Genomic DNA, 27,653 nt, shown 5'->3' with positions numbered 1-27,653 from the left:
AATCAAAATAGAATTACATGTTCTCTAAATTCATTCTTTATGCTTCTCATTCATTATTTAAATTTGTCTAATAAAATCATATGTTTATTGAATGTGCCAAGTTTTTACAGAATTCTGCCAAGCTCCAAGTTTGAGTCAAATTCAGGCTTTATGAGTTAAAAGTTTTTGAGCTATGGTCCATATCGTTGGGTAAAAGGAGACATCTTTGTAAAAACTAAACTTTCACATTCAGAAAAATTTCAGAAAGTAGCAATTGTTATAGTCTTTCATGTGATCATCATTAAACATAGAGAATTACTCAAGTATTACTTGCCCAAATTAATACCTGCACCAGAATTTTTCATATAATTAATACATCCTTTATTTTCTACCAAGTTGAGTAAAAACATTAACTTTTAAGTGAATAATCAAGAAGTTCAAGAAAAACTGAACTAAAATTATAGAAAAACAGATATAGTTATTACAAAAATGGCTCGAGGAGAAATCATCAAAATTATTGCTTTAAACTGCAATGCATAGACTGCTAAATGCTGCTGTTGGTGATACGTGATTAACAGGGTTTCATTTCAGGCATCTGTTTCCTCTCTTTTCACATCATCAATTATTTTTTTTAATTTGTAGTAGCAACATGCTTCTTCAATCCAACTTCTACCAGAAGGAAAATGGAAAGCAAAATTCATATACATTGATGTATTTTCTTTCAATTCTATGACAGCTTTACATTGAACGCTGCTTAGTTGGTGAGAACACAGAATTTTATTTTTCTGTGATTCCCCTGCAAAGATTTTTCTTGTCACGTTAAAAAAATGCCTGAATACTGAAGGGTTTGATAGTCAAGATGCATTATAAGAATTTTAATTTTTTTTAACTCAATTTAATTTCTAAGCATCCATTTTTGTGTACTTTAATTCAGGAATGTTTTGTTTCATAAGACTGATTCACGAAGCTACTTCGCAACTTAGCATTTAGAATGGATATCATAATATGCAGACAGAATTGTAAGAAGCAAGTGGGTGGTTTAATATAGAGTAATCTTGGCTGGCAATGCTTCCTAAATAATATGAATTCCAAGAGATAAGATGACGTACAAAAGGTGGTTTCTTAAATGTTCCTAATGTTGTTTGAATAGAATATTATTACAAATTCAAGGTGACTTTTAATGTGTCTGTTGTTTTAACTATATTTCAATCAGAGACTTTCTTCATAATTAAGGGAAAATACCATGCAGCGTGGGAACATGAAAATACAGATGAAAAGAGTTGTACATACAGCTAATGCAAGTGAGCATTTTTTATCATAAAGTAAGTCACTTCCAACTATCCAATCAAATTTTTCATTCACTGCCACCCGAGGAAATTTATCTGGCGCCTGCCACAAACAACACAATATTAAGATCCTAGAACTAAATGAAGTAAAATGAAATGGCCCAGCATGTTACAGTTCCTTCCATATTCTAAAAAACTATAGATTTGAAACAATCAGATTCAATTTTAATATATTCACACACAAGGGACACAGGCTAATCCTCAAACTGGACAGACAACTAGCTTACCCTAGACTTACCTTCGGTCAACTCCTTAAAATCACATGTCGATCAAAATATGCCTCTAAACAGCCTTTCTACACAGAAGATCTCGCTATTCTACATTTCCATTCATCTGAGCCCCTCCTATTTATGAGTTTAACTGAGCAAAGGTGTTGCTCTTGCGGCAGCTCAAACTCAGGTTGTAGAACCATCATGTGTGCTATAGGAATCTATGCATGCTGTAAAGTGGCAAACATTAGATTCTCTATCTATATCTATGACAGTTTGTCAGATATCTGCTACTACGATCAACCATTAATACCACCAGATCACTCACACTAAAGTGTGACAGTTATGACACATTTGAACATTACACCAACAACAATCCTTAACTAGCTTACAAAATACAATCAGTTTTATGACTAGAGCCGCAATACCCAGAGGGAGATCAGGAATTCCACCAACAACTCAAACATGACCAAAAGATAAAATTACGTTTGCAGCATACATTGTTTATCACATTCATATAAAAACTCAAATAAATTAGGATGGCCTTCCAAACGGTTATGGATCTAACTTCAGGTAGGGTAATGCATAGATTAGTCCAATGGTATGATGGGTAGGGTACAACTCAAGCTCACACTCAGTTCAATAAGTTTGATGCTCAAACAATCAGGTCATATTGTGGACGAAATAAAAACACATTCCAGCAGGGGTATTGTTCAACTAGAGGTTCAGTTCAGCAGCCAAAAGGTTCACTAATACAAATCAGTATATCATTAAATATGGGAAGAAGTTAGTTGTACTAGAAGCAGAATTGATTCAGGATCTGAAAGTGGTCATACTTTTTGAACCCCTAAGTTCTTAACTATACAAAGCACATTGAATTTATTTGTGGAGGCTGTATCCATTTTGAGGAGGATACTGCTACTAAAATTGTTGTAGATGAGAGGTCATTTCAGATAAAGAACTTATACATAGGTGTCAGATATTAAGAAGGCCTAGCTTGCTGCAAACTGTCACACTGTCAATGATTGAGGGTTTTGTGCTGTACATGTCAATTTGTTGTCAATATGCAAGTTGTATATCCTGTCACATTATATCAGCATTCCCTAATGCCAAAGCTATTGCTATATCTATCATATTTATTGCAAAAGAGTTTTCATAATTAAGTTTCTGCTATTTATTATTGTGGACCACCAATTAGTTAAGAAGTGTTTGCAGTCTATATATCATATTTGTTAACATTATTCAATTTTTAAAAAACAGAAAATACAAAAAGATTGCAAAAAATCTAGCCAGACAAATTACAGAGCATTAGGTTGAAATTTCTTTCTTTTTCTTCAAATTACGCTATGTCTGTTTTGGGCCATAACAACTTCCCAAATCTAAGAAAGTTTTTGTACCTAAGGTCCCATTTCACAAATTGAAAATGCTATCACAAAATTGAAAATATAGAAGTGAACATGAATTTATCATGTTTAATGTCCTAGAAAGCAAAGTTACAAGAAAGGAAAAATATCTTATTAAATTGGAACTGCACAATAACCACACAAGGAAATAAAATCTGAAAGTATAAGCAGCTATGCAAAAAAACTATAAACCAACCATGCGAAATAGCTAAAAAAATAATACAAACTAATAAATGGCGATAGGTGTGCATAATGTAAAAGAGCGTAGACTGTTCAAAAAATATATTCTCTAATGGCCACAGAAAAGATCATCTTCTTAACAAGAAATAGAAGATTAAGTAAATAAGCATCATTAACAATTTCACACAGTTGCATTCTTCACTTGAATGGAAAATGTGGTGAAAGCTTACCTGAATCTTACTAAATGAATCGTGTGATGCTATAGCAGCATCCTCCATCCAATCTAGCTTCCGTACACTTAAAATACAAGAACAAGAATCTTCTCCTGCTGCACTTTTCTCATATATATAATCTGGAAAAAGGTTCTCTTGGGGATGGCCAACCATAAATTGCTCTGTATTAGAAAGAAATTTCTCCTGGTCTACTTGTACATATGGCTTCAATTCACTGTGGTCATTTATGATAAGTCTAGATATATTTTTTCTGAGGTTGATTAAAATATCTGTAACATTGTCAGTCAAGACCACCTTTGCAGTACCCAGGTTTGCAAGTAGTAATCCACAAAGACCACAACCACTTCCAAGTTCTAGGACATTCTTTCCACGAACAATATCCTTCAATGCTAAAAGGCGCCAAGACAGAATCAGAGCTGCACCCCACACTTTCCAGCCCAACCCGCCTTGTATGTAATCCATCTCATTAATCTGAGTCATGAAAAATATAAGTCAATTGCTGGGACCAGATAACTAGTCATTCAAAATTTGGTACAAGTAACAAAGACATCAAAATAATTCAGGAGTTTAATAGGTGTAAAATACAAGTTGCTACACCTTAATAAGACATTCTATTTCAGTCAAGCTTCAAGAATGTTCATATCTGTCATAAATATTTGGAACAGAACCACAGGCCCTGAAACACCGAAGCAACATTGGACAGGTGGACAAAGCATCACCCATATAAATATCTGAGCTGACTCCTCAAATTTTACTGTAAAAATAACTTTTATAGGCACAATGTATGAACAAAAACCTCAACTACACATATTGAACATTATCTATTATTAAGAGTAAGACAACTTTTTTACCAAGATATTTCCTCCAACTGCTGATTTAAGAAGTAAGGAGGATGTTACAATGAAATAAAAAGTCCACACAGCCAATCTTGAGAAATTGCCCGGTCAACAAGTTAATGTGAAGCAGGCTGTTCAAGGGCTTACATTTGAGAATAAATTGAAATTTGTTATGTACTAAAATCTTTTTTATCAGGCTCCTGCAGTTGGCTTCGTCAATTCACCATTGCAACTCTCGTGAGCTGATAGTGGGATTTGAGGGTCTCAATTGTGGGATTATAGACGTTCCAGCAACCTATGGTGTGTTTTGACTCTGTTTGAGAGACTTACCATTTATAGTAAGTCAAACTGTTGATTCCGATGAGCTCAGTTGAGTTAGAAGAGTTGAGTGATGCTCTCAGTTTTTATTTCGGGCTTCTAGTTTGGACTCCAAGAATCTTAGAGGGAGCGTTTATTTATAGTAAGTCACCATGTCAAATTCATTTATCGTCTTTTTCATCAGGACCACTCTAGTGTTGTCAAATTTTGATACTGATACTTCTTTAGTTGTTTTCGCAAAACAAGTGAATTATTATTATTCATCTAAATATGTTGAGGTGGTTATTTTTGTTGGTGTTGTATGTTGGTCATCTCAATATCATAGCTCGTTGGAACCGAGTTGAAAAGTTTTAAATTGTGGGCACAAGAAATAGTGGCCTTGTGTATCAGAATATTATGTTATGGCAGAAATGGTCATTTTTGGGAGCCAAAAGGAATTAATAAATTATCTTATAATAACACTTTATTATATTTTAATGTTGTGTTGAGGAAGCTTCTTAAGTGGAGTTCATCTGGGAAACTTGTGTCATTTGGAGATTATAAAATAGAGCCCATTTGATGAGAAAAGGATCCATTTGATTATTTGTTTTTGTTACCTATGAAGGGTTTTCTGAGTTTTTTGGTTTATGTGCCCTTCCTAAGGTATAAGGGTTGATGGTTATGTTTTTCCACTGCTGAGGTATGGTGGACTAATTCTGAGAATTGTTTAATTTTAATTGTGGAGTCTTTTCCCCTACTGTTGTATTCGATGTTTGGGAAGCTGATTAGGGTTGGAGAAATTGAGATTATATATCTGTTGAGCATTGATATTATATTGCTCTAGTTGAAAGATTACTTCCGGAATTTTTGGAGGCTGTTGTCACTGATTCTGGGCCGCATTTGGGGTGTCTTTGAAAGTCAGAAATTGATCTGTGGTTACAAGTTAGAGATCTGTGTTTCAGATTATGAAGCCTGCGATCAAGATTATAGGGTTTGAGTTCCAGCTTGAAGGTGATGGAGTGATTTGGTGGAGATTGTTGTAGCTGCATATGGAGCTGGGAAGATTCAGCTGGGTAAATTTTTGCATTTCTGGCTTACAATATCAACATTATAGTAGGTGTCATGTTTGACTGCTGTAGCATATCATTCCAGAGCTGCAATCTGTGGTGAACCTGAATGTTTATTGTGCATACCATTTTCAAGTTCCATGTTCTTTTTTTAAAAAATGAAATGTAATTTGTAATTGCTTTTAAGCAAACAGTGAATGGTAGAAGAAATTTTTATTGTTAAGCAAAGGCATTGGAAGTAATTGTAAATGATTGCTAGCTGAAAATACATAAATTGTTGATTAGATCAGACTAGAGCAATTTACTTATATATCCAGTAACACTAGCTGGTATGGGAAATGCTTGCCAGGTGTTTGACGAAATGTCAAACCATCGAATTGTGAAAGCAAATGATGTCTGATTAAGCTATAACCGGTTGAGGGTTATTATATGTACAAAAAGATATAATATTACTTATAGGTGTATGTAGATGTTGACATGCGGGGCTCATACCTTTTATTGCACTGTGAATTACATTAGGTGTGTTAAATTTGAACCAGAAGTAACATAATGCAACAATATTAAATTAAAGCTTTGAAAAAACATTCAGACACCAAGAAAATTTTATCCTGGGAAAAATCCTCCTCGAGGGAAACAAACTAGCCCACCACAAAGATAATCTTTATTTGATTTGAAGAGTTCAAGTACAAAATGTTGTTCTCTCCTATTAATGTCTTCCACACAAACTGATCAAAAAGATGATAAAAATAAAATCAGTCTGAGAGACTCCAAAATAAAATATGCTCTTACAAATAATACAGAGGTAATCGGCTAATACACCATTCTAAGAGTATCACTTATATGCAAAATAAAATAGCTGGTCTTCTTCACAATACAAAACACTGAATGCTCAAAACCATTGTCACCGAGCCCAAAAACACAAAAACAATAAATTATGCACCACTGAATAATGAATAGTCCATCCTCATAAAAGGAAGCAAAAATTAATATAGATCGACAATGGTTACAAAAGAACAAGCCTATGAAATAAGAACCGTCAAGTCATAGAAAATGTGGTGACCATGAATATGAGAATGGAACTTTTAGTGATAATAACTGGCAACCCCAGATATCATTGCTCATTTCCAACAAAAAAAAAAACATTTCAACCAATCTGAGTCAGCGAAAGAGACACACAACGTTGCTGAGTCAACATAGATTAATAGCCATGTAGGAAGAGAGTGAGATAACAAATGGAGGCCCAACAGAGAAGAAACAAGAACCAACACAGCAGGATTCATAAACAATCCCGATAACAACTCTTGTCATAGATGAAGAACCTTGTATGATGCCAATACACAAAGAAGAACATCAGATGTGCTGAAGAATAATACAAAGTTTGCAATAACCAGTGAACACGACAAGAGGAGATATAATATCCACAACCAACTCGAACAAAGAGCCAACAAGCTAATGAGGTATGAACGGAACTTTTATAAGTTGTAAGAGCAGAAATATGATGGTTGAAGATCTATATTGCTGCTACTGTTCTCAGCACTCACTCTTAGCAATAGAGAGATCTTCAGAGTACCTTCTCATGACAAGAGCACATAGCTGCAACCAAAGATACAGTAAACAAAAATCTCATCATAGATTCTCTTAATAGAATTGTTATTTCAGCATAACAAAAACTAATTGTTATCTCATCATTATAGTATACAAATTTATCTCATATCCACCATAGCTACTCTTAGAGGGTGAAAGAAAAGATGCACATGACTTCCACCATGCCTACTTGCAGAGAGTGAAACGAGGGCTTGCACCTCAATCTTCTCCTAGAGAAGAATGCACTTCCACCATGCCTATTCACAGCAAGTGGAATGAGGGCTCATGCCTCATAATTCTCCCAGAGAAGTATGTATTTCCACCATACCTACTCACAGAGGGTGGAACAAGGGATCTGACTTCGAAGTTCTCTCACAAAGAACTCATTAAGCGTGAAATGAATGACTAGAGCCAAGACTCTCTCTTAGCAAGCACATCATTCTCCACAATAAACAAGCTTATCCCTAAAGTAGCAAAACTTCACCCTTGGAAGTGACTTGATGAGACTATCTGCAACCTTCTCTTTTGTAGAAATATGCTTAATCTCAGTAGCCTTTCTTTGAACCATTTCCCTCAAATAATGGTAGTTCAATTTCTGCATGTTTTGACGTGTCATGAAAAGTTGGGATGACTAAAAGTTTCACACAACTTTGATTATCACCCATAATCATAATAGGTTTTGTAAGTTGACCAAATAAACTAGCAAGTAATTTGCAAAGCCACATAGCTTCTTTTGCATCCATACATGTTGCAGCATACTCTACTTGCAGTACTCTGTGCTACACAAGTTTGTTTACTGTTACACCAGGAAACCATTGTTGAACCCAAGCTAAACAACCTAAAGTACTCTTCTTGTCAGCTGCATACCCTACCTAATCTCAATAAGAGATGCCATGTAGAGTTAGCTCAATATCTGATGAATATTTTAATCCATATCTCATTGTCCCATGAATATATCTCATAATATGTTTGGCTGCAACAAGATGAATTTGCCTTGGTGCACACATAAATTGACTCAATGTACTTACTGCTTAACAAATATCAGGCCTTGTATTAACTAAATACATTAAGGCTCCGATTAGCTGCCTACACATAGTAGGATCAACCAAATCTGAAACAGTTGCATTCTCATGTTATTTTTTTAGATTTGCTTCCATAGGAGCAACCATAGATTTACGAATCCAGCATTCCAAATCTTTTCAAGATATCTATTACCTATTTACCTTGACTTAAATAACTCTGTTTGAGCTTTGTCATACGGATACCTCAAGCCCAAGGAAATAATGCAATAATCCAAGATCTTTCATGTCAAATTCTGAAGAAATTCTGAAGTAAGTTCACTCTTACTTTTAATGATAAGATCATCATCACTAGTTAGAAATAAATCATTAACATAAAGCTCAAGGATTAACACTTTGTTACCATTTACTTGAAAATACAAATTTGGATCTACATCATTCTTTTCAAAACCCAAACTTAGGAGAAAGTTATCAATTCTCGCATACCACACTCAAATAGCTTACTTGAGGCCATACAAGGCCTTTTTAAGCTTGCATACATGCGATTCTCTAACATTGACAAATCCTTCAGGTTGTTCAATGTAACTTCCTCTTCAATGACTCCATTTAAAAATGTTGTTTTAACATCCATTTGGTGAAGTTTCCAACCCTTCATTGTTGCAATAGCTATGGTTGTTCTAATAAAAAAATAACAAGCTAAGGGTGCAAAGGTTTCCTCATAATCTATGACTTCATTTTGTAACAAGCCTCTAGCAACAAATCTAGCCTTTGGTTTATCTATACTACCATCACCAACATGTTTAATTTTAAATAACCATTTAGAGGAAACCACAGATTTACTGGTCTTTGAACAAGATCCCAAACATCATTTTTAAAAATAGACTGATATTCTTCCATCATTGCATCATTCCATACTTGTTAATTAGAAGCTTCTTCAACACTAGAAGGTTTTGTACAATTACATAATGCATTAATGCAATGTAACCAACAAACTTTTGAGGTTTCTTACTTTCTCTAAAAGTACTGCAAGGAGATGCATAGTTTCATCTTCTTCGATTATGTTTCTAGCCCATAAAGGTCTTTTCTTATTGGCTGGAGGAGCACTAGGACTTGCTGAAAAATCAATGAGATCAGGTGGATTAGATGGACCAGCATGAAAATTTGAATCTGCAAACACCTTTGAATCTCCAAAGGGGATTCTGGGTCAGCCATAACAAAATCTTGAGAATTCTCAGCATTTTCTCTATCATTTTCAGAGTTAGAATCTTTAGATAATTTGCAAGCTATAATTCAATCAAATTGACATCCTTGTTGATCTCAATTTGTTTTTGTCCTAGAATATAAATCCTATATGCTTTTGAAGAATCACTATAGCCAACAAATACCCCTTTCTTTCCTAAAGGTTCCAACTTTGTTCTTTTTTCTTTAGGAATGTGAATATATACAGGGCAGCCAAAATTCTGGAATAACTAATGTGTGGTTGGATACCTAAGAAAGCTTCTTCTGGAGTCATGTTGTCAAAAATCTGATGTGGACAACGATCCTGAATGTGTATTGTTGTTTTGCAAGCTTCATTACATACAAAAGTAGGAAGAATTTGATCATGAATCATTGACTTTGTCGCCTCAACAACAGTCCTATTCTTTCTCTCAACCACACCATTTTGTTGAGGACTATTGGGAACATAGAACTCCCTCTTAATTCCAGCTTCAACAGAAAAATTATGAAAATTTTTGGATACACACTCTCCATCATTATCAGATCTTAAAATCTTAATTCTCTTGTTAGATATATTTTCAACCAATGATTTGAATTCTTTGAAACGAGATAACACTTTATCGAATTGCTTAGACTTAAGAAAATAGATTCAACACTAACTAGAGAAATCATCAATGAAGGAAATATAATACCAATATCCACTAAGAGATGCAATAAACATGAAACCACATAGATCCAAATGAATTAATTCTAGAATTTCTTTAGTTCTAGATTCACTATTATGAAAGGTGCTCTTAATATTCTTACCTATAGCATACTCCGCGATATTCTAATTTAGTTTATGAAGATCAACAATAGCTTTTTCCATAGAAGCTAAAGTCTAAAATTAGAATGCCCAAACCTCTTGTGCCATAATTCACTTGAATCAGATGAATTTAGAGCTAGTGCATGAAGTGGACGAGCTAAAAGTTTGTAGAGGTTGTCATGACGAACTCCAATTTCACGAGCAGTTTTAAAATCACAAATATTTTTCTATGCCAAAACTTTACCATCAGTGGAAGCCATATGATAGCCTTCATCTTCTAAGGTTGATATTGAAATCAGAATTCTTTATATACTCGGAAGAAATAACACATCACTTAAGTCCAGAGGAATACCCAAATCCAATTTAAAAGATGTAGAGCCAATACAGCATGACCAATCATTATAGACAGTAACTAATTCCCTTGGCCGTCTCTCATTCTATTTTTCCTTTCTTTTCATGTTATGAATTTTCGTAGAATAGAGATAGATATCAGTAGAATAGAGGCTACTCTCACAACCAACTGTGTGAGAGGCGTTTATATTCAACACTTCATTTCATTTCAGCTTTGTAAATATGAGTTGTATCTATTATGATGAATAATACAAAGGACATTTCTTTATTATTCTTTTGTTCGGAATGAAATATGATTTTTCAATAAATATGAGCTAAATGTAAAAATGTGTACCTTACTTTCACTTGCACATTGTTTAGGACTGAATTTTGACATGTGTGAAAATTTAGTAACAGTACCATGGGTTAGTACCATTGCACCATGATTGGATAGTCTCCAAACAGGAGTTTGTCAATAGACTAGTAGAGAGATTTGACAGGAAAGACCTTGAGACTTATTTCCATGAGCTGGCACATTTAAGCTAGCCAAGGGGTCTTGAAACATTAATCAGCGAGTTTTAGCGCTTATCTATGATGGTGGATGACATTTCAGAGAGGAGATGGATTATGTTATTTATAGAGGGACTAGTTGAGCCTATCAAGCTCTTAGAGGGTGGGTTAAGTCCTTGGATCCACCTACCTTGCAAGAAGTTGTGAAGAAAACAAGGAATCTAGAGATGTCTACCCTATGAAGTCATTTTTCTTCCAAACCTTCTACTTCATCATATGACAATAAGGCAGCCCATAAGAAGGATGAAAGATCTGATTCTAAGAGACCAATGGTAGCTTCTTTAGATCAGGAGACTCTTAATGGATTGGTTCTATGATGAGGAAGAGAATTCTAATTTTTTGGGAACAACCAGTTGATAATGAGCAAGAGACACGTGAGGGAGTAGGAAATAGTGATGAAGTGATTGATGATTCTAATCTTACAGGATATCTTTCTAGTATGATAAAGGAAGGAGCATTTAGGCTGCGTGATCTCTTGGTAGGGCAGCACGTTATCGCTTTTCTTAATACAAGTGCTACTCACAATTTTATTGACTCGTAGTTAGTCTCCAAGAGGGGAATTAAGACGGGGCAGTTTGAGGTCCTTAGAGTGTAGTTGGTTGATGGTTGCACTTTTAAGTATAACAAGTTGATTTCTAAGCTTCCATGAAGCTGACTAACTATTCATTTAAGACAGATTTTGATGTTATGGGCCTGGGGAGTACTGATGTGGTTCTTGGTATGAGCTGGTTACACACCATAGAACACATTTATCTCGGCACCAAGAAGATGGAGATGAGGTTCGTTAAGGATGGTAAAATCAAATCCTTAAGGCTATTACGAATAGCAATCAGAAGTTGATTTCTTTTAGATGTATGTATCATATTGTTGAGAATGATACAATTGATTGGGCAGCAAAGTGTAGGATGTTGCCTACATTTAATGGGACAGAAAAACCAGCTTACCATCTTGATATACAGCAACTTAAAACTAAACACTCTAAAGTGTTTAGTGACGACTTACCATGTGGTAGACCACTTAATAGAGGCATACAACACATCATTGAGCTACAAGAGGGCACTAAGCCTGTTATGATCTCTCCTTACCAGCACCCTAAGCGGCTCAAAGATGAGATCGAGAAGACTATTCAAGAGTTGCTCACTATGGGACATATTAGGCCAAGTCCCCTTTTGCTTCATTAGTTGTTTTGGTGAAGAAAAAGGATGGTATAATAAGGATGTGCGTTGACTATCAGATGCCGAATAAAAGGACTACTAAGAACCAGTATCCCATCCCACGCATTGATGAGCTTATAGATGAGCTATTTAAGGCATGCTACTTTTCCAAGATTGAATTAAGATTCGAGGATCAGCAAATCACAATTAGAGAGCAAGATGTGGAGAAGACAACATTCAGGCATCACTATTGTCACTTTGAGCTCTTAGTCATGACATTTGGTTTGACTAATGTCCTAGCGACATTCCAATCTACTATGAACAAATTCTTCCATAGCCAGCTAAGGAGGTTTGTTTTGGTTTTCTTTGATGATATACTTGTATACAGTAAGACATGGAGACATGGGATGATCATGTGGCACACTTGGATACAATGTTGGACATTTGGATAGGGCTTCCTTGTATGCCAAGAAGTCCAAATGCGCCTGAGGTATGACATAGTTACTCTATCTTGGGCATATTATCAGTGCAAAGGGAGATCACATGGATCATGATAAGGTTTGTACTATATTAGATTGGTCTACACTAGAGAACCTGATACAGCTTAGACGCTCCATTGATTTGGGTGCATTCTACCGCAGATTTGTGGTAGGTTTCTCTATCATGGAGCTCCCACTTACTGATCTGACCCTTAAGGGTGCTTTTGAGTAGACTTGTCAAGCACAATCGAAGTTCAAACAAATTATGACATCATGCCCAGTGTTAGCATTGCCATATATTTTGAGGCCATTTGAGTTGCATTGTGATGCCTCAAGTGAGGGCATTGGTGTCATGCTTTCCCACGATCACCATCCTATTGCATTTGAAAGAAGGAAGCTCAGGGGTCCTAAGGGATCTTCCATTGTGTATGAGAAGGAGATGTTGGTCATTACACATGCTTCAACCAAATTCAGGCAGTACATGGTTGGCAGTAAGTTTTGCATCAAAACCAACCATAATAGCCTGAGGCATTTCCTCGAGCAACGAAATCTTAGTGAGAGGCAGTAGAAGTGGGTCAACAAATTTTAGTCATGATTTTGATATTTCGTATATGATGGGTTACATAATGTAATTGTTGACTCACTCTCATAGAGACCCCACTTGTATGTTATCACGGAGATTTCTGAAGATTGGAGACACTTGATCATTGCTGAGTATGCAAGGGATAGTAGGTAGCTAGTATTGTTGACGGCAATATTTAAGACAATAGGTATACTCTTGTAAATGAGTTGATCTTTTAAAAGGAGAGGATTTATTTGGTCCCATGATCGAGTGTCAGGCATATTGCGTTGCGGGCCTTTCATGATTCTCCATTGGTTGGACATCCCGGGTTCTTTAGGACCTATAGACAGATTCAAGAGAGGTTGGAAGGGCCAAAAGTCTGATGTTCAGCAGTCTGTCAGGGAGTGCTCTATTTGTTAGCAGAACAAACAGGAGCATACTTATCCAATCAGTTTACTTCAGCCACTTTCCATTCCTGAGAGGAAGTGGGAGTGTTCATCTATGGACTTTACTGTGGGCTTGTTGAAAGCCCAAGGCAAAGATTGTATATTTGTAGTGGTGGATCACCTCACCAAATATGTGCACTTCTTTCCTATCCCACTACATTTTCAGCGACACAGATAGCTGAGTTGTTCTTCCGAGAGGTATTCAGGTTGCACAGTTTTCCCTGAAGCATTGTTACTGACCATGATAGCTATTTTATGAGTCACTTCTAGGAGGGGTTGTTCAGATTGTACGAGACAAAGTTGACTCCTAGCACTAGTTGCCACTCTCAAACTAGTGGCTAGACTAAGATTGTTAATAAATGGTTGGAGGGCTATCTACGAAACTGTGTCAACATAGCAGTGAGCCTGAGTGAAGTGGATATACTTGTGCAAGTATTGTTATAATTCCACTCACCATATGTCTATTCAGATGTCCCATTTTCGAGCCTTGTATGGGTACGAGCCCCTGAGCTTCATCGATGTTTTATTCAATGACAGTAGGGTACTCAGAGCAGAGGATTTATTGTTGGACAGTCAGGATGTGATGAGGACTCTAAGAGATGACATTCAAAGGGCCCAGAATCAGCAGAAGCAACATGTTGATGAATGGAGGAGTGCTCGTTCTTTCCAGGTGGGTGACATGGTGTATCTAATGTTGTAGCCTTATAGGTAGTCATCTATCAAAAAGAGTGGAACTGAGAAGCTCAAGCCTCACTACTATGGTCCCTTCTGTGTGGTTAGATGCATGGGTGAGGTAGCCTACGAGCTCGATTTGCTAGAGGACAACAAAGTGCATAATGTGTTTATGTCCCGCGCCTCAAGAAGGTGCTAGGTAGACAAGTTGTCCCATCTTCTACTTTACCCCCACTAGATGATGAGCAGAGATTGGAATTGATACCTGAGGCAATGGTGGATACCAAGGAGAGGCACTTGCGCTAGCTGATCATTAGAGATCTTTTGGTGAAGTGACAAGGTCTTCCAGATGAGGATGCCACTTGGGAGCCTGAGGATATACTTCAAGACCCAGGATTGTGACTGATTTGGGACAAACAATCTTGGGGAGGGAGGATTTTAATGTTCCCAATTTAGCAGGTTCCAAAAGTTTGGCCATGTTAGTTCATCATCGTGACCTCATGAGCGGACACTTAGATTTAAGGGTCTCAGTGGAGTGAATTTCTATTTATAGTAAGTTGGATATGTTGAGTTTGTATTTTTGGTAGTGTAGTTGTGGCACCCTGGGTCTTGGCTTCACCAATGCTAAACTGTTTGGGGAACTCTGAATTTTCCTCATTGTTGTTGCACTTTGAGTTGGACGGTTCGCCAATGAATTGTGCTTGTGCTTACTGCTGAATAGAAGGTAATAATCAAGAGGTTGAACTTCTGAAATTTGTATGCGTTTGGGTGTTTGGTAGTGCTGCGAATCGCTGCTATACCTGGAGGCAGCATTTGGTATTAATTCATCTTCTGAAGAGTCTGAAAGTGACGTGGGAAGCAGCTAGCAAAGCCTGCAATAATTTCCTGAGACAAAACACAAGGATGACAACCAGTTATGGCATTCATAGCTGTATCAATACAGAACCTGCGATCTGAAATTCAAGGCTGTGATCTTTTTGGTTTGCATTTTCCAGTCAGGGAGTTGCGCTTGGCTCTGCCGTAATGTGGGAAATTAAAGTACTGCTGCAAAGTGGTAAGCAACATCGTCAACAATTTCAGGTTATTTATTATTTAAGTTATTGCACATGTGTGAGAATTTGTAAATATTTTATCATTGTTCAATTGCAAACAAAGTTGGAGCAAATTGTTATCAATTTCTTGCATTCAAGTGTATGCATTTATCTTTTTAAAAAAATAAAAATAAACACATATATCCCCAAAAACCAAAAACATTGCAAAACTCCAAAACACCAAAAATATTTCTTCAGCATAATTTGAAGAGAGCTAGCAGGGCTCATTAAAAAGAGTCTGCATAACATCTACAATATTCGAAACCATTTCATATTTTGTATTTATAGAATTAAATACTAAAATGTTGTATGCAAATTCAACAAGTTACTAGTTCTTCAACTGAGTGGAATTGCAGAACATAACATTTCATTCACTTGGTTAACACAACTAACTGAGTGCAGAAAAATAGGATTTGGTCTAGATTGTCGAAGTTTCTACGGATAAGGTAGCTTTTGTATGTGACATAGCCAATGGGAGTGGCACTCTAAATGATTGTGGTTCAAACGAAATTGAACCAACTATTGACTTTAATGATTTTAATGAACAATATGAAGAGTATCAAAAATTAATTGTAATTTTAAAATTTTATTGTGCAAGGATAGTTGGATATGACAATGATTGAATTATGAATTTATGAGTGATTTCATTTTCGCTAGTTATGAATATAAGGCATTTAAATAATCATCACCAAGAGCTAAAAACCAAAATTGTCTATTTGTAGACTAGTTACTTTTTAGATTATCTTCTAGAAGGTCTATTTGTAGTTTATAATTATCTAGCTCAAACTTCCAACTAAAGATTGTTTAAGGGTTTAGTATTAGTGGACAAAATTCTGCAATATGATTGGTTTGCATGGGAACAATTTAATAGTGTAGGGGTAAGTGTTAGCTTTTGATTTAATCTTGTAATGTCTCCTTTTTGTAATTTTTAGAAATTTGGAAGCTTATGTATTTTACTAATTCCTGGAATAATATAGATTATAGAATATTAACAACAGACAATAGCCCAAACCCACATAGTTGAAGTTCTAGATACTTCAAAATAATACCAACAACGTTATTATATTTTCTGATTTCTTTGCTATGCTAACCCTCCTAAATTTATGTATTTCAATTTTCAAACAACAAGAGACTTACTCAGAAATAGATGTAAACCAATTAATGTCAATAGTGCAAGTTTCATGCAGCCACCAATTTTAAAATAGCTAACCAATCAGCTAATCCTATGCTCCACGGAGTTTTTGAGGTAGGGACTTTTTGACGTATTTCTAGTAAGGGTACAGGTCAAAGCCAATATTTAGGGTACGAGACCTCATCGATTAAAAACATAGGGGATTTTTTTTATATAGAGGCAAAATTCAAATATGCACATCATAACATTGATAAACAATTCACCATAGTATAGACATTTTAGAAGATCAATACATGGAAATTGAAAACTATCAAGATTCAAATGACAATATGATATATGATATATCTAAATATCACATACATATAGCAAAAATGCCCAAAGGCTCCAAGCATCAATGTATCATGCATGAAATCAAAATGACATAATGATAAAGTAAATACTAGCAGTCTAAATGAGATGTTCAACTCTATAATAATCAAAAGCAAAAATGTATCTAAGTATTTGCAAAGTGGAAAGCCAAATATATAGTTGTCCTCTAGGAATCTAAATCAAAACAAGCCTCTCCCTCTGAATCACTAGTAGGGGTAGGTAGAAGGTCCTCATCCAATGGACACCAAGCAGCTCTAGAGGTGTGTCATCCTCATCAATCTGCAATGCATCCTCGGGATTAACATCTCAACGTAGTCCTGGAGTCTATCGATACTCAAGACTTTGCCGCTCCTCTAGTTGCAATGTACTATGAATAGCCATAAGCTTCTCCAATCATCTAGAGGTAAGGTTGTTCCTCTTGACTGATTGGATAAAGCTATATGTAGACCAATTCCTCTATGCACCAAAGGAACTCACAACCTATGAAAGAAGACAAATGCCAAGAGCTATCAGCTCAGGTGCATCTTCACCATACCATGTCCACCATCCAATCGAATCCCTTTGACATAATGTAGCTCTTTCAGCCCTAGCCTCTGGTCTACCAAAAGTTGGATCACGAAGATTGGCAAAGTCAAGCCATTGCCACTGGATTTTTGTTATACATTTTTGAAAGGGCCTTGAAGAAGCCCTTCTTCACCTATATTGAACAAACAGCTGTTTTGAAGTTAGAATTTAGAAACTTTACAAATAAATTCTAAAAAAACATATTAGAAAATCAGAAATTCAAATCTTACACTATTAAAAACTTAAAACTTAAACATAAATTGGACTCACCTCCTCATCAGCAAATGAGGAGGCACTCTCCCAGGCATTGGTGCATACCATTTAGGATTGACTGCGTAGGCTGCCATATGAAGTGGTTGTTCATAGTGTTCCACATTTTCATCGCAATAGGCTTAACATGCTCCTCAGAACTCTATAGTAGATTCCTTGTTTTTAATAGCTTGCTTGACCTACTCAAGCATGCTAACAAAGGTATCATAAATCTCTCCAAGGCTAGGAGAGTCAGTATCAGCATATCTAATGGCCTACACAATAGGGTCAATGAAGGAGCATATGTTTCTACAAATGGAAGCAAATTGCAAGTGAGAAACATCATAATTTTAAAAAAATCAGCGAATGCAAAAATTAGAAATATTTTTATTAAATCAGCAATAAGAATTATTTAAGTTTCTTACCTCATTGTGGTCCACCAGTTATCATCCAAGATTTTTTGTTTCACACTTCTACTATTCGAGGTGTTTGATTCATGCCATCTATTTCGCTCTACATTGACCACCATGGATTGTAAGGCCTCTTGGACCTCAAGCATCCTCTTCAACAAAATGAAGTAGCTAGCATATCTAGTGTCCACAGGCTTGAAGAATTATTTCTTGGAAAATCTCCTAAATAATGCGAGAGGTGTGATGATTGCAAATAAACATTTGCACATCTCTAGCCTCGGACACTATAGCCTTTATCCAATCAATTTTTCCAATGTCCTTCAAGGTGTTATTCAATGCATGTACACAACACGGGGTCAAAAAATGTGTCTATAGGTGCTCTCTACTATCAATCCAACTGATTTACACACCCGGGCTAAATCAATGACTACTTGCACAACATTTGAAGGCCCTAAAATCTGAAATTGGAAGGATGCATCCTTCGTTTTTCCTAAACAATCAATGGCTCTAAGAAAATAGGCCCCTGTTGTACTAGTGACAATAAGATTGATGAGTGGTCGATGTTTGATATCGGTCCACCCATCCATGATTATAGAGCATCCACAACTCATCCACGCTTGTCTCACATCCTCCAACAAAATGCTTACTTTTGAGTACTCTTTATCAAGGACAGTGGTGCATAATTTAGTCTCTCCTAGTGGTGTAAATGAGGGACCAACAACATATATATCTTTGCACGTTTGTTTATAGAATGAGAAATGAAAAACATGGAATGGTATACTATGAGCAAAAAATAAATCTACCAATGGACTCTTCAGCTTTCTCTTTTGCTTGTATGTTAAATAATAGAGCCACATTTGTATCTGTCTTGGCCTTTCCCTTCCCTTTACCGGTAGTGCTAGTGAGAGTTAGTGTGGGTGTGGGTGCGGTGCAGGTGTGCGACCTATTGGACCCCCTACTTTTAATGACTCCCCCTCCACATGCAACTTATTGGCCTCAAGTTTTTCTTCAACTGTAATTTTTTTGCAACCTTTCACCCCTTGCCTGCCTATCCATAAAAGATGACAACAGACTCTTGTGTAGCACCCAAATGTGAGGCCTCACCCCGACCCTTCGTAGCATAGTTGATACCTTACTATTATTTTGATACTCACGACTCGAGATGTCGAGACATTTTCTGATGCTTTGAACATATTATATTATTTCATGTTGTGTGATGTTTACTTTCAGATATTTGAGTTCGTCATTTAATGCTTTATGAACATGTATGTTGACAAAATAAGTAAATGCAGGATTAACACTTTGATTAAGAGATTTTAATGATTAAGAATATGAGTAGGACGAGAGAAACCCTGATTGATTTGGAAGATGTATGTTTTAACTTATGTGACTTCCTGATACGTATATACATATGTGCATGTGATTTTTTGGGACTACTGATGTGTGCAATGAGTGTGCAGGATATTTTAGCCGAGAAACCCGACGGAGGAACGGAACTAATCCCTATGTGCCATTTGTGGAAACCTTGTTGTTCGTAACTTAATTGTTTTGTGAGATGTATAAATGTATCTTTCCGTGATCAGTAAATGTTATGTTTCGTAACTTTGTTCTTTAGTGTCGCTTGACACTCGTGAATTTGCATATGCATTCCAGCAAGCTAGTTAGGCTTATCTGTGTAACCTTTGAACCTAAGTCGGATTTAGTTAGTGTCTTTTTGCTAATTTGTTTCTTAATCGAGTTTAGTCACCCCTAATCCGGATTAGTGCTTCATCTGCATTTTGGAGTTGTTCGATGTTCCTAAATATTCCTAGCTTTTGTTTGGTCCCAAATCTATTCCTAAGGCTTTAAAACATGAAATATTTATACCCAAGGGGTATGGGTATGGGTTGGGGGTCTTTTCCAACCCCTAAGCCCCTTTTATTGACTTTTGAGGTCACTCAAAAAGTCTATTTTTGCCTTTGTGCGAAAATTGCAAGTGGCTACCATGAGTTGCATCACCTCAACTCCACTTAGTGGTTAACCTTAGTATGGGTTGAGTTAGAAACTTCTAGATTTGTACATGGGTGGGAGAAGTTATTGCTCTTTTTGGTGCTTGAGTTTGAGGCTTATTTAGAGGTCCTTCTTGGAGTAGTTTAAGTTGTTACCCAATCTCTACTTTTAGAGAAAAGTCTTGGAAGAGTGAAGGAAGGAAGGGAAAAACTCTACTCAAATTTGTTCATTTGCCATTACCTCTTTGTGAAGGTAGGAGTTCTTCATCTCCCTTGTTTAGATTTTCATGCTTGTTTCATGCTTATGCTATGGTGTTGTTATTTGGATGCTTGTATGTATGTTGGGTATGTTGGGAAGGATTGCAACCATGTATTTTTTAATGTTTTCCTTTCATGTTTATGTTTGAATTTTGATGTTTTCTTGTATGGGTGTGTTTTGGTACTACTCACCCTTGGATAGGGCAGAAGTGACCAATTTTGGGAAAGGTCTTTTTAGTTGGACTCCAACAAGTGTAGAGTCTCTTCTCAGGATGAGAAGAGGGAGAGAGAGTAGGGTGCTATGGGCCCCTACCTGTCAGCACAAACCTCGTATGAGTTTGGTATGGTAAAATGGAAGAACAGAAGTTCTTGGTTTATAGCCCCAATTGGGCATCTATTTTGGTATTGTCTCTGACTTCTCCTGTTGGAAGAATCCACCTTTCCCTAATGTTGATTCATTGTGAATCATATTGTGAAAACCTTGTATGAATATGCATGTTTGATTTGTTTCTTGGTCATGCTTGTTGACACTTGATCAGATTTTGTTCTCTCCACGGTTCTTAGAAATATGTTGCAGAAAATGATGTTGATCCTTTGATAAGGGACTTGCAGGAAATTTATTTGATTGTTGTAAATTTGGGATTGGAATCCTATGTAATTTGTATTTCAAAACCTTGTTGTAATGGCAACAACGCCGGGTTTTCTTCCTGGTTCTTTCCCGGCTGAGCCTTTGAATCAGGTTTGCCAATAAAATGGTGTTTGAGTAATATTGCTTATCATGAGATTTAATCGTAATTTTCAGTTATTTGGATGCACATCAAAAATAGGATGAAATGATGATGGTTTAGTTAAGCAAAATTTTCAAGTTTCCTTATATGTTAAAAATGAAAGTTATGTTAAGGAAAGAAAAATGGTTATGGTTGATATTTCAATTCAAGTTTGTTTAGGAGATCAAATAAATCATGTATTATTGTGACACAACTATTAAATCCATGTTTTAAATCCATTCAATAAAATACCCCTTTTTGTCAAAAAAAAATATAGTGGCTTGAAAATGTATACTTAGAAAAATTATGACTTCAAAAAAAAATGTGTTCCAAGAGAGTAAAAACTCTTTGGTTTTTGTAAGGGGAGACAATTTAAATCCCCTCTCGGCAATAGAGAATCTAAAAGATTCCCTAAATATCCTTTTTGCTTTATTGAAATTATATTTAAAATTAAAAATAGTAATAGAATAAACATCAAAAAAGAAAAGAAATTATAACATACCCTCTAAAATATCCAAGACTTTACCTATTTAACTTTTGCATTTACTTCTCCATGGTGGGCATCAGATTTGGTTTGTTTTTAAAAAGTTTTTTTTTTTTGTTTTAGCAAAGTCAATTGCCATTATGGGAGGGTGACATCACTCTGTCCCCACATCCCATCCCATCCCTTCTCTCCAACTTGGGCACTCGCCTCATGGTGGAATGGAAATTTTATTGTTTTTATACAACAAACAAGCATATTAATTTGTCTGAATCTTTTGCACCCCCCTTGCAACTTGGTCACCCACCTTTTTAGGGAGGCCTGCGCATGTTTTATGGGGCAGAGTGTTGTACCTCGGCCAGCACTTGGGAAGCGCTTGGCCTTGGGAAGCGCTGCCCTTGGTGTAGATAGGGTGTAGGGGGAGCATAGGGGGGAAAGTTAGTAATAGGTGTTAGTTAGTAAGTAGGTTAGTGTTAGTATTAGTGTTAGGTTAGTTTAGTATATGTTATGTTATGTTATGTTATGTTATGTTAGTTATTTTTTTTGTTTTTTGTTAATAGTTTTTAGTTAGTTGTTATTTTCATATAGGTTTGTTTAAATTTTGTAATGTAAATTTAGTTAGTTTTTATATTAATGTTAATTTAGTTTTTTTTTAATATTATTTAGTTATTTTTGAGCATTAAGTAGTTTTAATTTTAAAGGTTAATTGGCTATTTAAATAAGTTTAAATGTAGATTTTATTTGATTAGATATTTACAAATTAATCTAACTCGAATTCATTTACATTATTCTTTAAATAATTTTAATATATTGTTAAGAAATTAATGTACTAACGTATCTAATGATCGATATCAATCTAATAACGGAAGTTTCAAAATCTTAACGATGTATTCCTCCACAAGAGTTTATAAACTTAAGACGTAATGTAGAGAACCTTTACTTAAATTGTGATCACAACCATATCGAACTTAGGGTATTTTAATTATTAATTTAAAAAAAAATTGTGTTTTTGCCTCGTAGTTTGGGCATGACACCAAAATAATGTTTCTTACATATATGACACTCCCATTCTTTACTACCCCCAAATTTTTTTTCTTATCGTTGTCTACTTTGTGGAAAATTGTAGGGAGAGGTTACTTAGGTTTGTATGGGCCTTTGGCATATTTTTTTCGCACTTTGGAAGGGCACTCAAATGGATTAGACATTGTTGCATCTTCCATAGGGACATCTATATCAGCTGAAGAATCATCCATGGCTGCCCTAGATCCTTTTCTTTGTCTTGACATTTGAGTTTCTTACATGGCAACATCCATGCTATCACTACTTCCCTCACCCTTGCTGTTGCTGATGCTTTTGGATTTTGTAGTGTATTATACTACAGCAAGTTATGGGGGAAAATAATATTTCAATGTTTCATTCAACATGCCTTCTCTATGTGATGAAAAGGATAAAAATGACAACAAATAACAATAAAGTTTGAATCAAACAAGAAGAAAATAAAATACATAACTGGAATGAAGAAGAAGTGAAGGCAAAACCTCCTCTTGCACCTCCAAAATGCACTCTTCTCTTGCTGCTGTTGTTTTTCTCTTTCTCTTCACAACTTGCAAAAAACTCCAAATGAACAAAAGACTTCAGCCTTTCTTTTCTAAAGCAAAAACAAGGTTTGAGTATTTTATTATACTGAGTCCGTGCGGGGGTGAGAGAAAGTTAAAAATAATTTTTTCTTGCCTTTTTTAATGTCATCGTCGTTCTGGAAAATCGGGGACAAGAATGTGTATCAGGTACAGTTGAGGGACAGGAATGCAACCCCCGGTACGGAATTCTATACCCTTGTTTCCTACCCAAATTGAAATGTCATTTCGAGGACGGTACCGAATTTTTTTGTTTTGGCATGGCACAAGGTACAACAAAAAATGGTACCCATGTCCTCTTTTCGTACCCGATACAGGTACGAGGCAAAAAAGCGAGGGAATGCATCCCCATGTAACACAGGCTAAATCCCATTAATAAGATTCATTAGACATAAATCAGTTCACAATAACATGCTCCTGAATATAGCTACTATGGCTGCCCAAAGATGTGCGACAGCTCAAAGATTCTTTCCAATATGTACAATTAGTCTTGACAACCTGTTTGTTGTACAAAAAGTGGGTTTTGCAACTCCAAGCCCCACTCACCAAACTTTGTCCGGACAGAAATCGTTAGCAAGTGGGAAGAAGGATACATAAGAAACTATGTAGTGGGACATCAAAGAGCTTGGGTCAAATAGTTGTATTTGGGAGCACTACTACAATGCCACTCATCAAACAATAGGCACAACAGCTTCCAAGACATTGTATGGGTATACAACTACATCTTTTGTAAACCTACTTATTGTTGATAAGAGAGCACAACATGCTAGAGATTGGATGCATGAAAATCAAAATTATATGAATGCTTTGAAGGAAAACATCCAACAATCTCAAAATCAACAAAAGATGTATGCCAATAGACATAGGAAAATGAATATGCTTGAGGTTGGAGGCTTGGCGTTCTTATGGTCGCAGCCTTCTAGACAATCCTCACTTAAGAGGAGTGGTGTAGAAAAGCTAGAACCAAGGTTTCATGAACCATATAGGATCATTCTGAAGGATTTGGGAAGTTACTTATGAGCTTCAACTTTTAGAACATAGTAAAATTCATAACATATTTCATGTGTCATGCCTTAAAATGGCCCTAGGACAGCACATTTCTTTTGCAAAGTTACCACCATTGGATGAAGGTGAGTTGATCCCGATTTTAAAGGTTTCTATTGATTTAAGGAGAAGTTGTTATTGGTGCTTCATGTAAAACTCTGAAAATCTTCTTCTTCGATTATAATTCTAAGATTAGGAAGATTATATTTTGGTGTAGAATAAAAAAACATATTCTACTGAAATTCATCACCTTTGATATTCCCATCGAAGATTTTAATAGAAAATATGTTTTATTCTATGATAATAGAGACATTCCAATCGAAAAAAATAAAAAAGTGGAGCAGAAAGAAGCCATTCTAGAGAGAACATTAGCCCTTACACTATTTTTACATTTCACAAACTCTATATCAAAATCGTAAGTTTGAAGCTCACTCACCCATTTTTATTAGCCAAGCAACAACTTCAAATCGCTGTGATCATTCTTAGCAACAAACCTTCCACAAAATAAATCTTGTCAAAATTGGTCAAAACATGCACATTTAAAAAAACTGTATAAAGAATCTTCTTTTCTGATATTTTCTATTTTACGCTTTCAAAATGCTACGGGAATCCCTACTACACTAAAACTACCACAATTCCCTCTCATGAAACATCAGTCCATTAAAATATGGCTATAAAAAATATAGAATAGTAGTTATAGGGGATAAATTCTTTACCTCTTTGAACTTTTCAAAAGCTTCCTAAAAAATGTCACGCCATGAGAAAGCTCCCTTTCAGTCTTTGTTAAGGGTGCTACCAATTGTCAAAAGCCCCAAACAAACCTCCTGTAGTAACTACCAAAGTCAAAGAACCCTCTTAAATATGTCAGTGTAGTAGAAGGCCAATACAAGATGCCTTGGATCTCTTGTCAATCCACCTAGACGCCTCAAGCACTAATGGCATGGCCCAAATACAAAATCTCTGTTACCTCAAAATTGCAATTCAATTCCTTTGCAAAGAGAGTTTGTTGGTCTAATATTCCAAGGAATGTATCGAAATGTTTCAAGTGTTCATCTCAGGTTGTGTTGCAAATCAATATGTTATCAAAGAAAACCAAACCAAATTTTCTTAATTGATTACTGAATACCTGATCCATATAGGACCAAAAAGTGGTAGAGCATCTGTCAAGCCAGAAGGCACGAACAAGTACTTTAAAGTGTCCAAATGACATATAAATATTGTCTCATGTGCATCCCAATCTTAAATCAATCTTTCAAAAATATAATCTCACCGACCTTGACAATCAAATATTTGTTCTTGATGGTCTTTCTAGAGCTATGTAAGTCTATACATGCACTTTCGATGGTTGGCCGCATAGATTACTGAAGTGGAACGTGGGCTTCGAACTCAGTTTCTCATTAGTTTTGAATCTTTATGCTAGGCAAAGCTTAGAGTTTTTACTGTACATGTCTCTGTGTACTCGGACAGTTTTAAAAAGCTCAGAAAATTGGGGTAAAAATTAAAAAAGTATAGAAAATTGTTAATCAATATTCAATCAATCGTATAATCTGAAATGATTGGTACCTATTTCTATATAACTAATAATATATATTAAATAGGGAAAACCCAAAAGACTTGAGAATAAATGGTAATATAGCTATGCCAAGCAGCTGAAGCAAGTAGTTTGCGGGTCGCTTAATTTCGTTAATCTATACTGAGTTACTTGTGGTGGATTATAGATGAATGATGAGGAGATAGAAAAGAGGTAGAGAGGAATAAATACATGAATAGTGAGAGTAGGAGAGAAGATGAAAAGGCGGAGGCGAGGAGGAGCGGCGCAGGGGCCAGAGCAGAGAGCCATTGTCTTTGCGACCAAGTCGACCACCTCGTCTGCCACATTTGCACTCCGCAGTACACCCAACAGAAAACCCATGACTACCCTGGGCTCCACAGTTGTTGCTATTTTCATAATCCTCTCTTCTGCCACTCTCCATCTTTCATCCTCCGTGCAAAAATCAGATGAGCCTACAATCTGCACTAATGTACCCATCAACCTCTCAATCTCCTCCATTTCCTTGTATGGATTTGACCGATGAAAATTAATCGGCTCCAACGGAATTGAACTGGTATACTTGACTTTCAAAATTGCCATTTTTTATTCTTATTCGCCCACCGCCTGAATTTTTAATCTTATTTATCCGCCATCTGCCATCTGAAGTCTTAACCAGCTTCGTTTCGTTAAATCGGACATCGCGTGACTTTTCACCGTGGCCCACTTGATGTCCAAACCACTTTTATTATTCGCTCATTTGGACTAGCATGTAACCCTCCTCCCCGAACAATTTGCTCCCTCTTCTATAGGTTCTGATTCACGAAAGTTTCATATTCTAAATCTTTGCCCTTGTTGTGTCGTTGGCCAAGAGAAAATAAGATGCTGACAGAACGAACAAACACCATGATTTCAGTCACATCCATGATAGTAAAAGAGGCCACTCGAGCTAAGAAGAATAGTCTAAATGAGCCCAAAATTGAATTGTACAGATGAAGAGTTCCTTTTACTTTTCCCCTGTCCAAGTTCTTTCTAAGGAGTCCTTTCAATGGGCATTTGGTTTAGTTGGAAGGTTATGTTGTAGGTTTTTAAATGATATTTAGTCTAAATCTTGTTTTAAAAAATGTATTTAATCATTATATAGTAATTTTTTATTCATTGAATTTTTTGAAGTGAATCTATTATTTAGTTATTTAAGTTTTGTGAAATAAATTTTAATTTGAATCAAGTCTAATATTTAGTCAGTTAAGAACAATTAATAGTGGATGTTTTTCATTTTTACAATATTTTGTATTCTATTTTATTATTATATCTCATTTAAGGCATCAATGTGCTCTAATCTTGGTAGAGAAGACATGTATTACATTCAAATTTAGTTTTTCCCCCTAAATATGTGTCCTTGCACTCAACTCAAACCTTGGCTTGTCTTTAAAAATAGGAACGACCCTAAGACTTATAGAAAGGAAAGAAATTTAAATGAATGGAGGAGATCCATTAGCCATTATGATGGAGCACCAACAATTCTAAGTACACATACATCAATAAAACTCTAATCACATACAAAACCAACAAAACTTACAATAGAGCTTTGAGTGTGATATTCATTTTTACCTTGACAATTCTTTCAAAAGTACATATGTTAACGCACCCAAAGCTTCATTAAATAGTTGAGCCAAACACTAGATAATCTAGCTAATGTGTTACCTAAAAATATGCTTTATCCCCTTTGTCTTTTACTTATAAATCAAG

General features: G+C 35.8%; 1 protein-coding gene across 1 annotated transcript in view; it reads right to left on the bottom strand.

Annotated features, from left to right (window-relative positions):
- LOC149567736 (protein-lysine N-methyltransferase EFM3-like) overlaps nucleotides 1–26,836 on the bottom strand; it is a 57,523-nt gene extending 30,687 nt beyond the window's left edge. The window contains exons 1-3 of the mRNA XM_089820998.1: nucleotides 26,139–26,836; nucleotides 3,348–3,821; nucleotides 1,270–1,368 (exon numbers count right to left, since the gene is read on the bottom strand). Of these exons, the coding sequence (XP_089677124.1) occupies nucleotides 1,270–1,368; nucleotides 3,348–3,821; nucleotides 26,139–26,507 (942 nt within the window). The 5' untranslated portion in view covers nucleotides 26,508–26,836. The remainder of the gene's footprint in view (nucleotides 1–1,269; nucleotides 1,369–3,347; nucleotides 3,822–26,138) is intronic.
- Between the last annotated feature and the right edge of the window lie 817 nt (nucleotides 26,837–27,653).

Source organism: Cupressus sempervirens, chromosome 3 (genome assembly GCF_028749045.1).
Source record: "Cupressus sempervirens isolate cs-2001-9-10 chromosome 3, ASM2874904v1, whole genome shotgun sequence".
Taxonomy (NCBI): domain Eukaryota; kingdom Viridiplantae; phylum Streptophyta; class Pinopsida; order Cupressales; family Cupressaceae; genus Cupressus; species Cupressus sempervirens.
The sequence above is the reverse complement of the archived record's forward strand: the minus strand, read 5'-3'. Positions and strand labels throughout refer to the sequence as shown.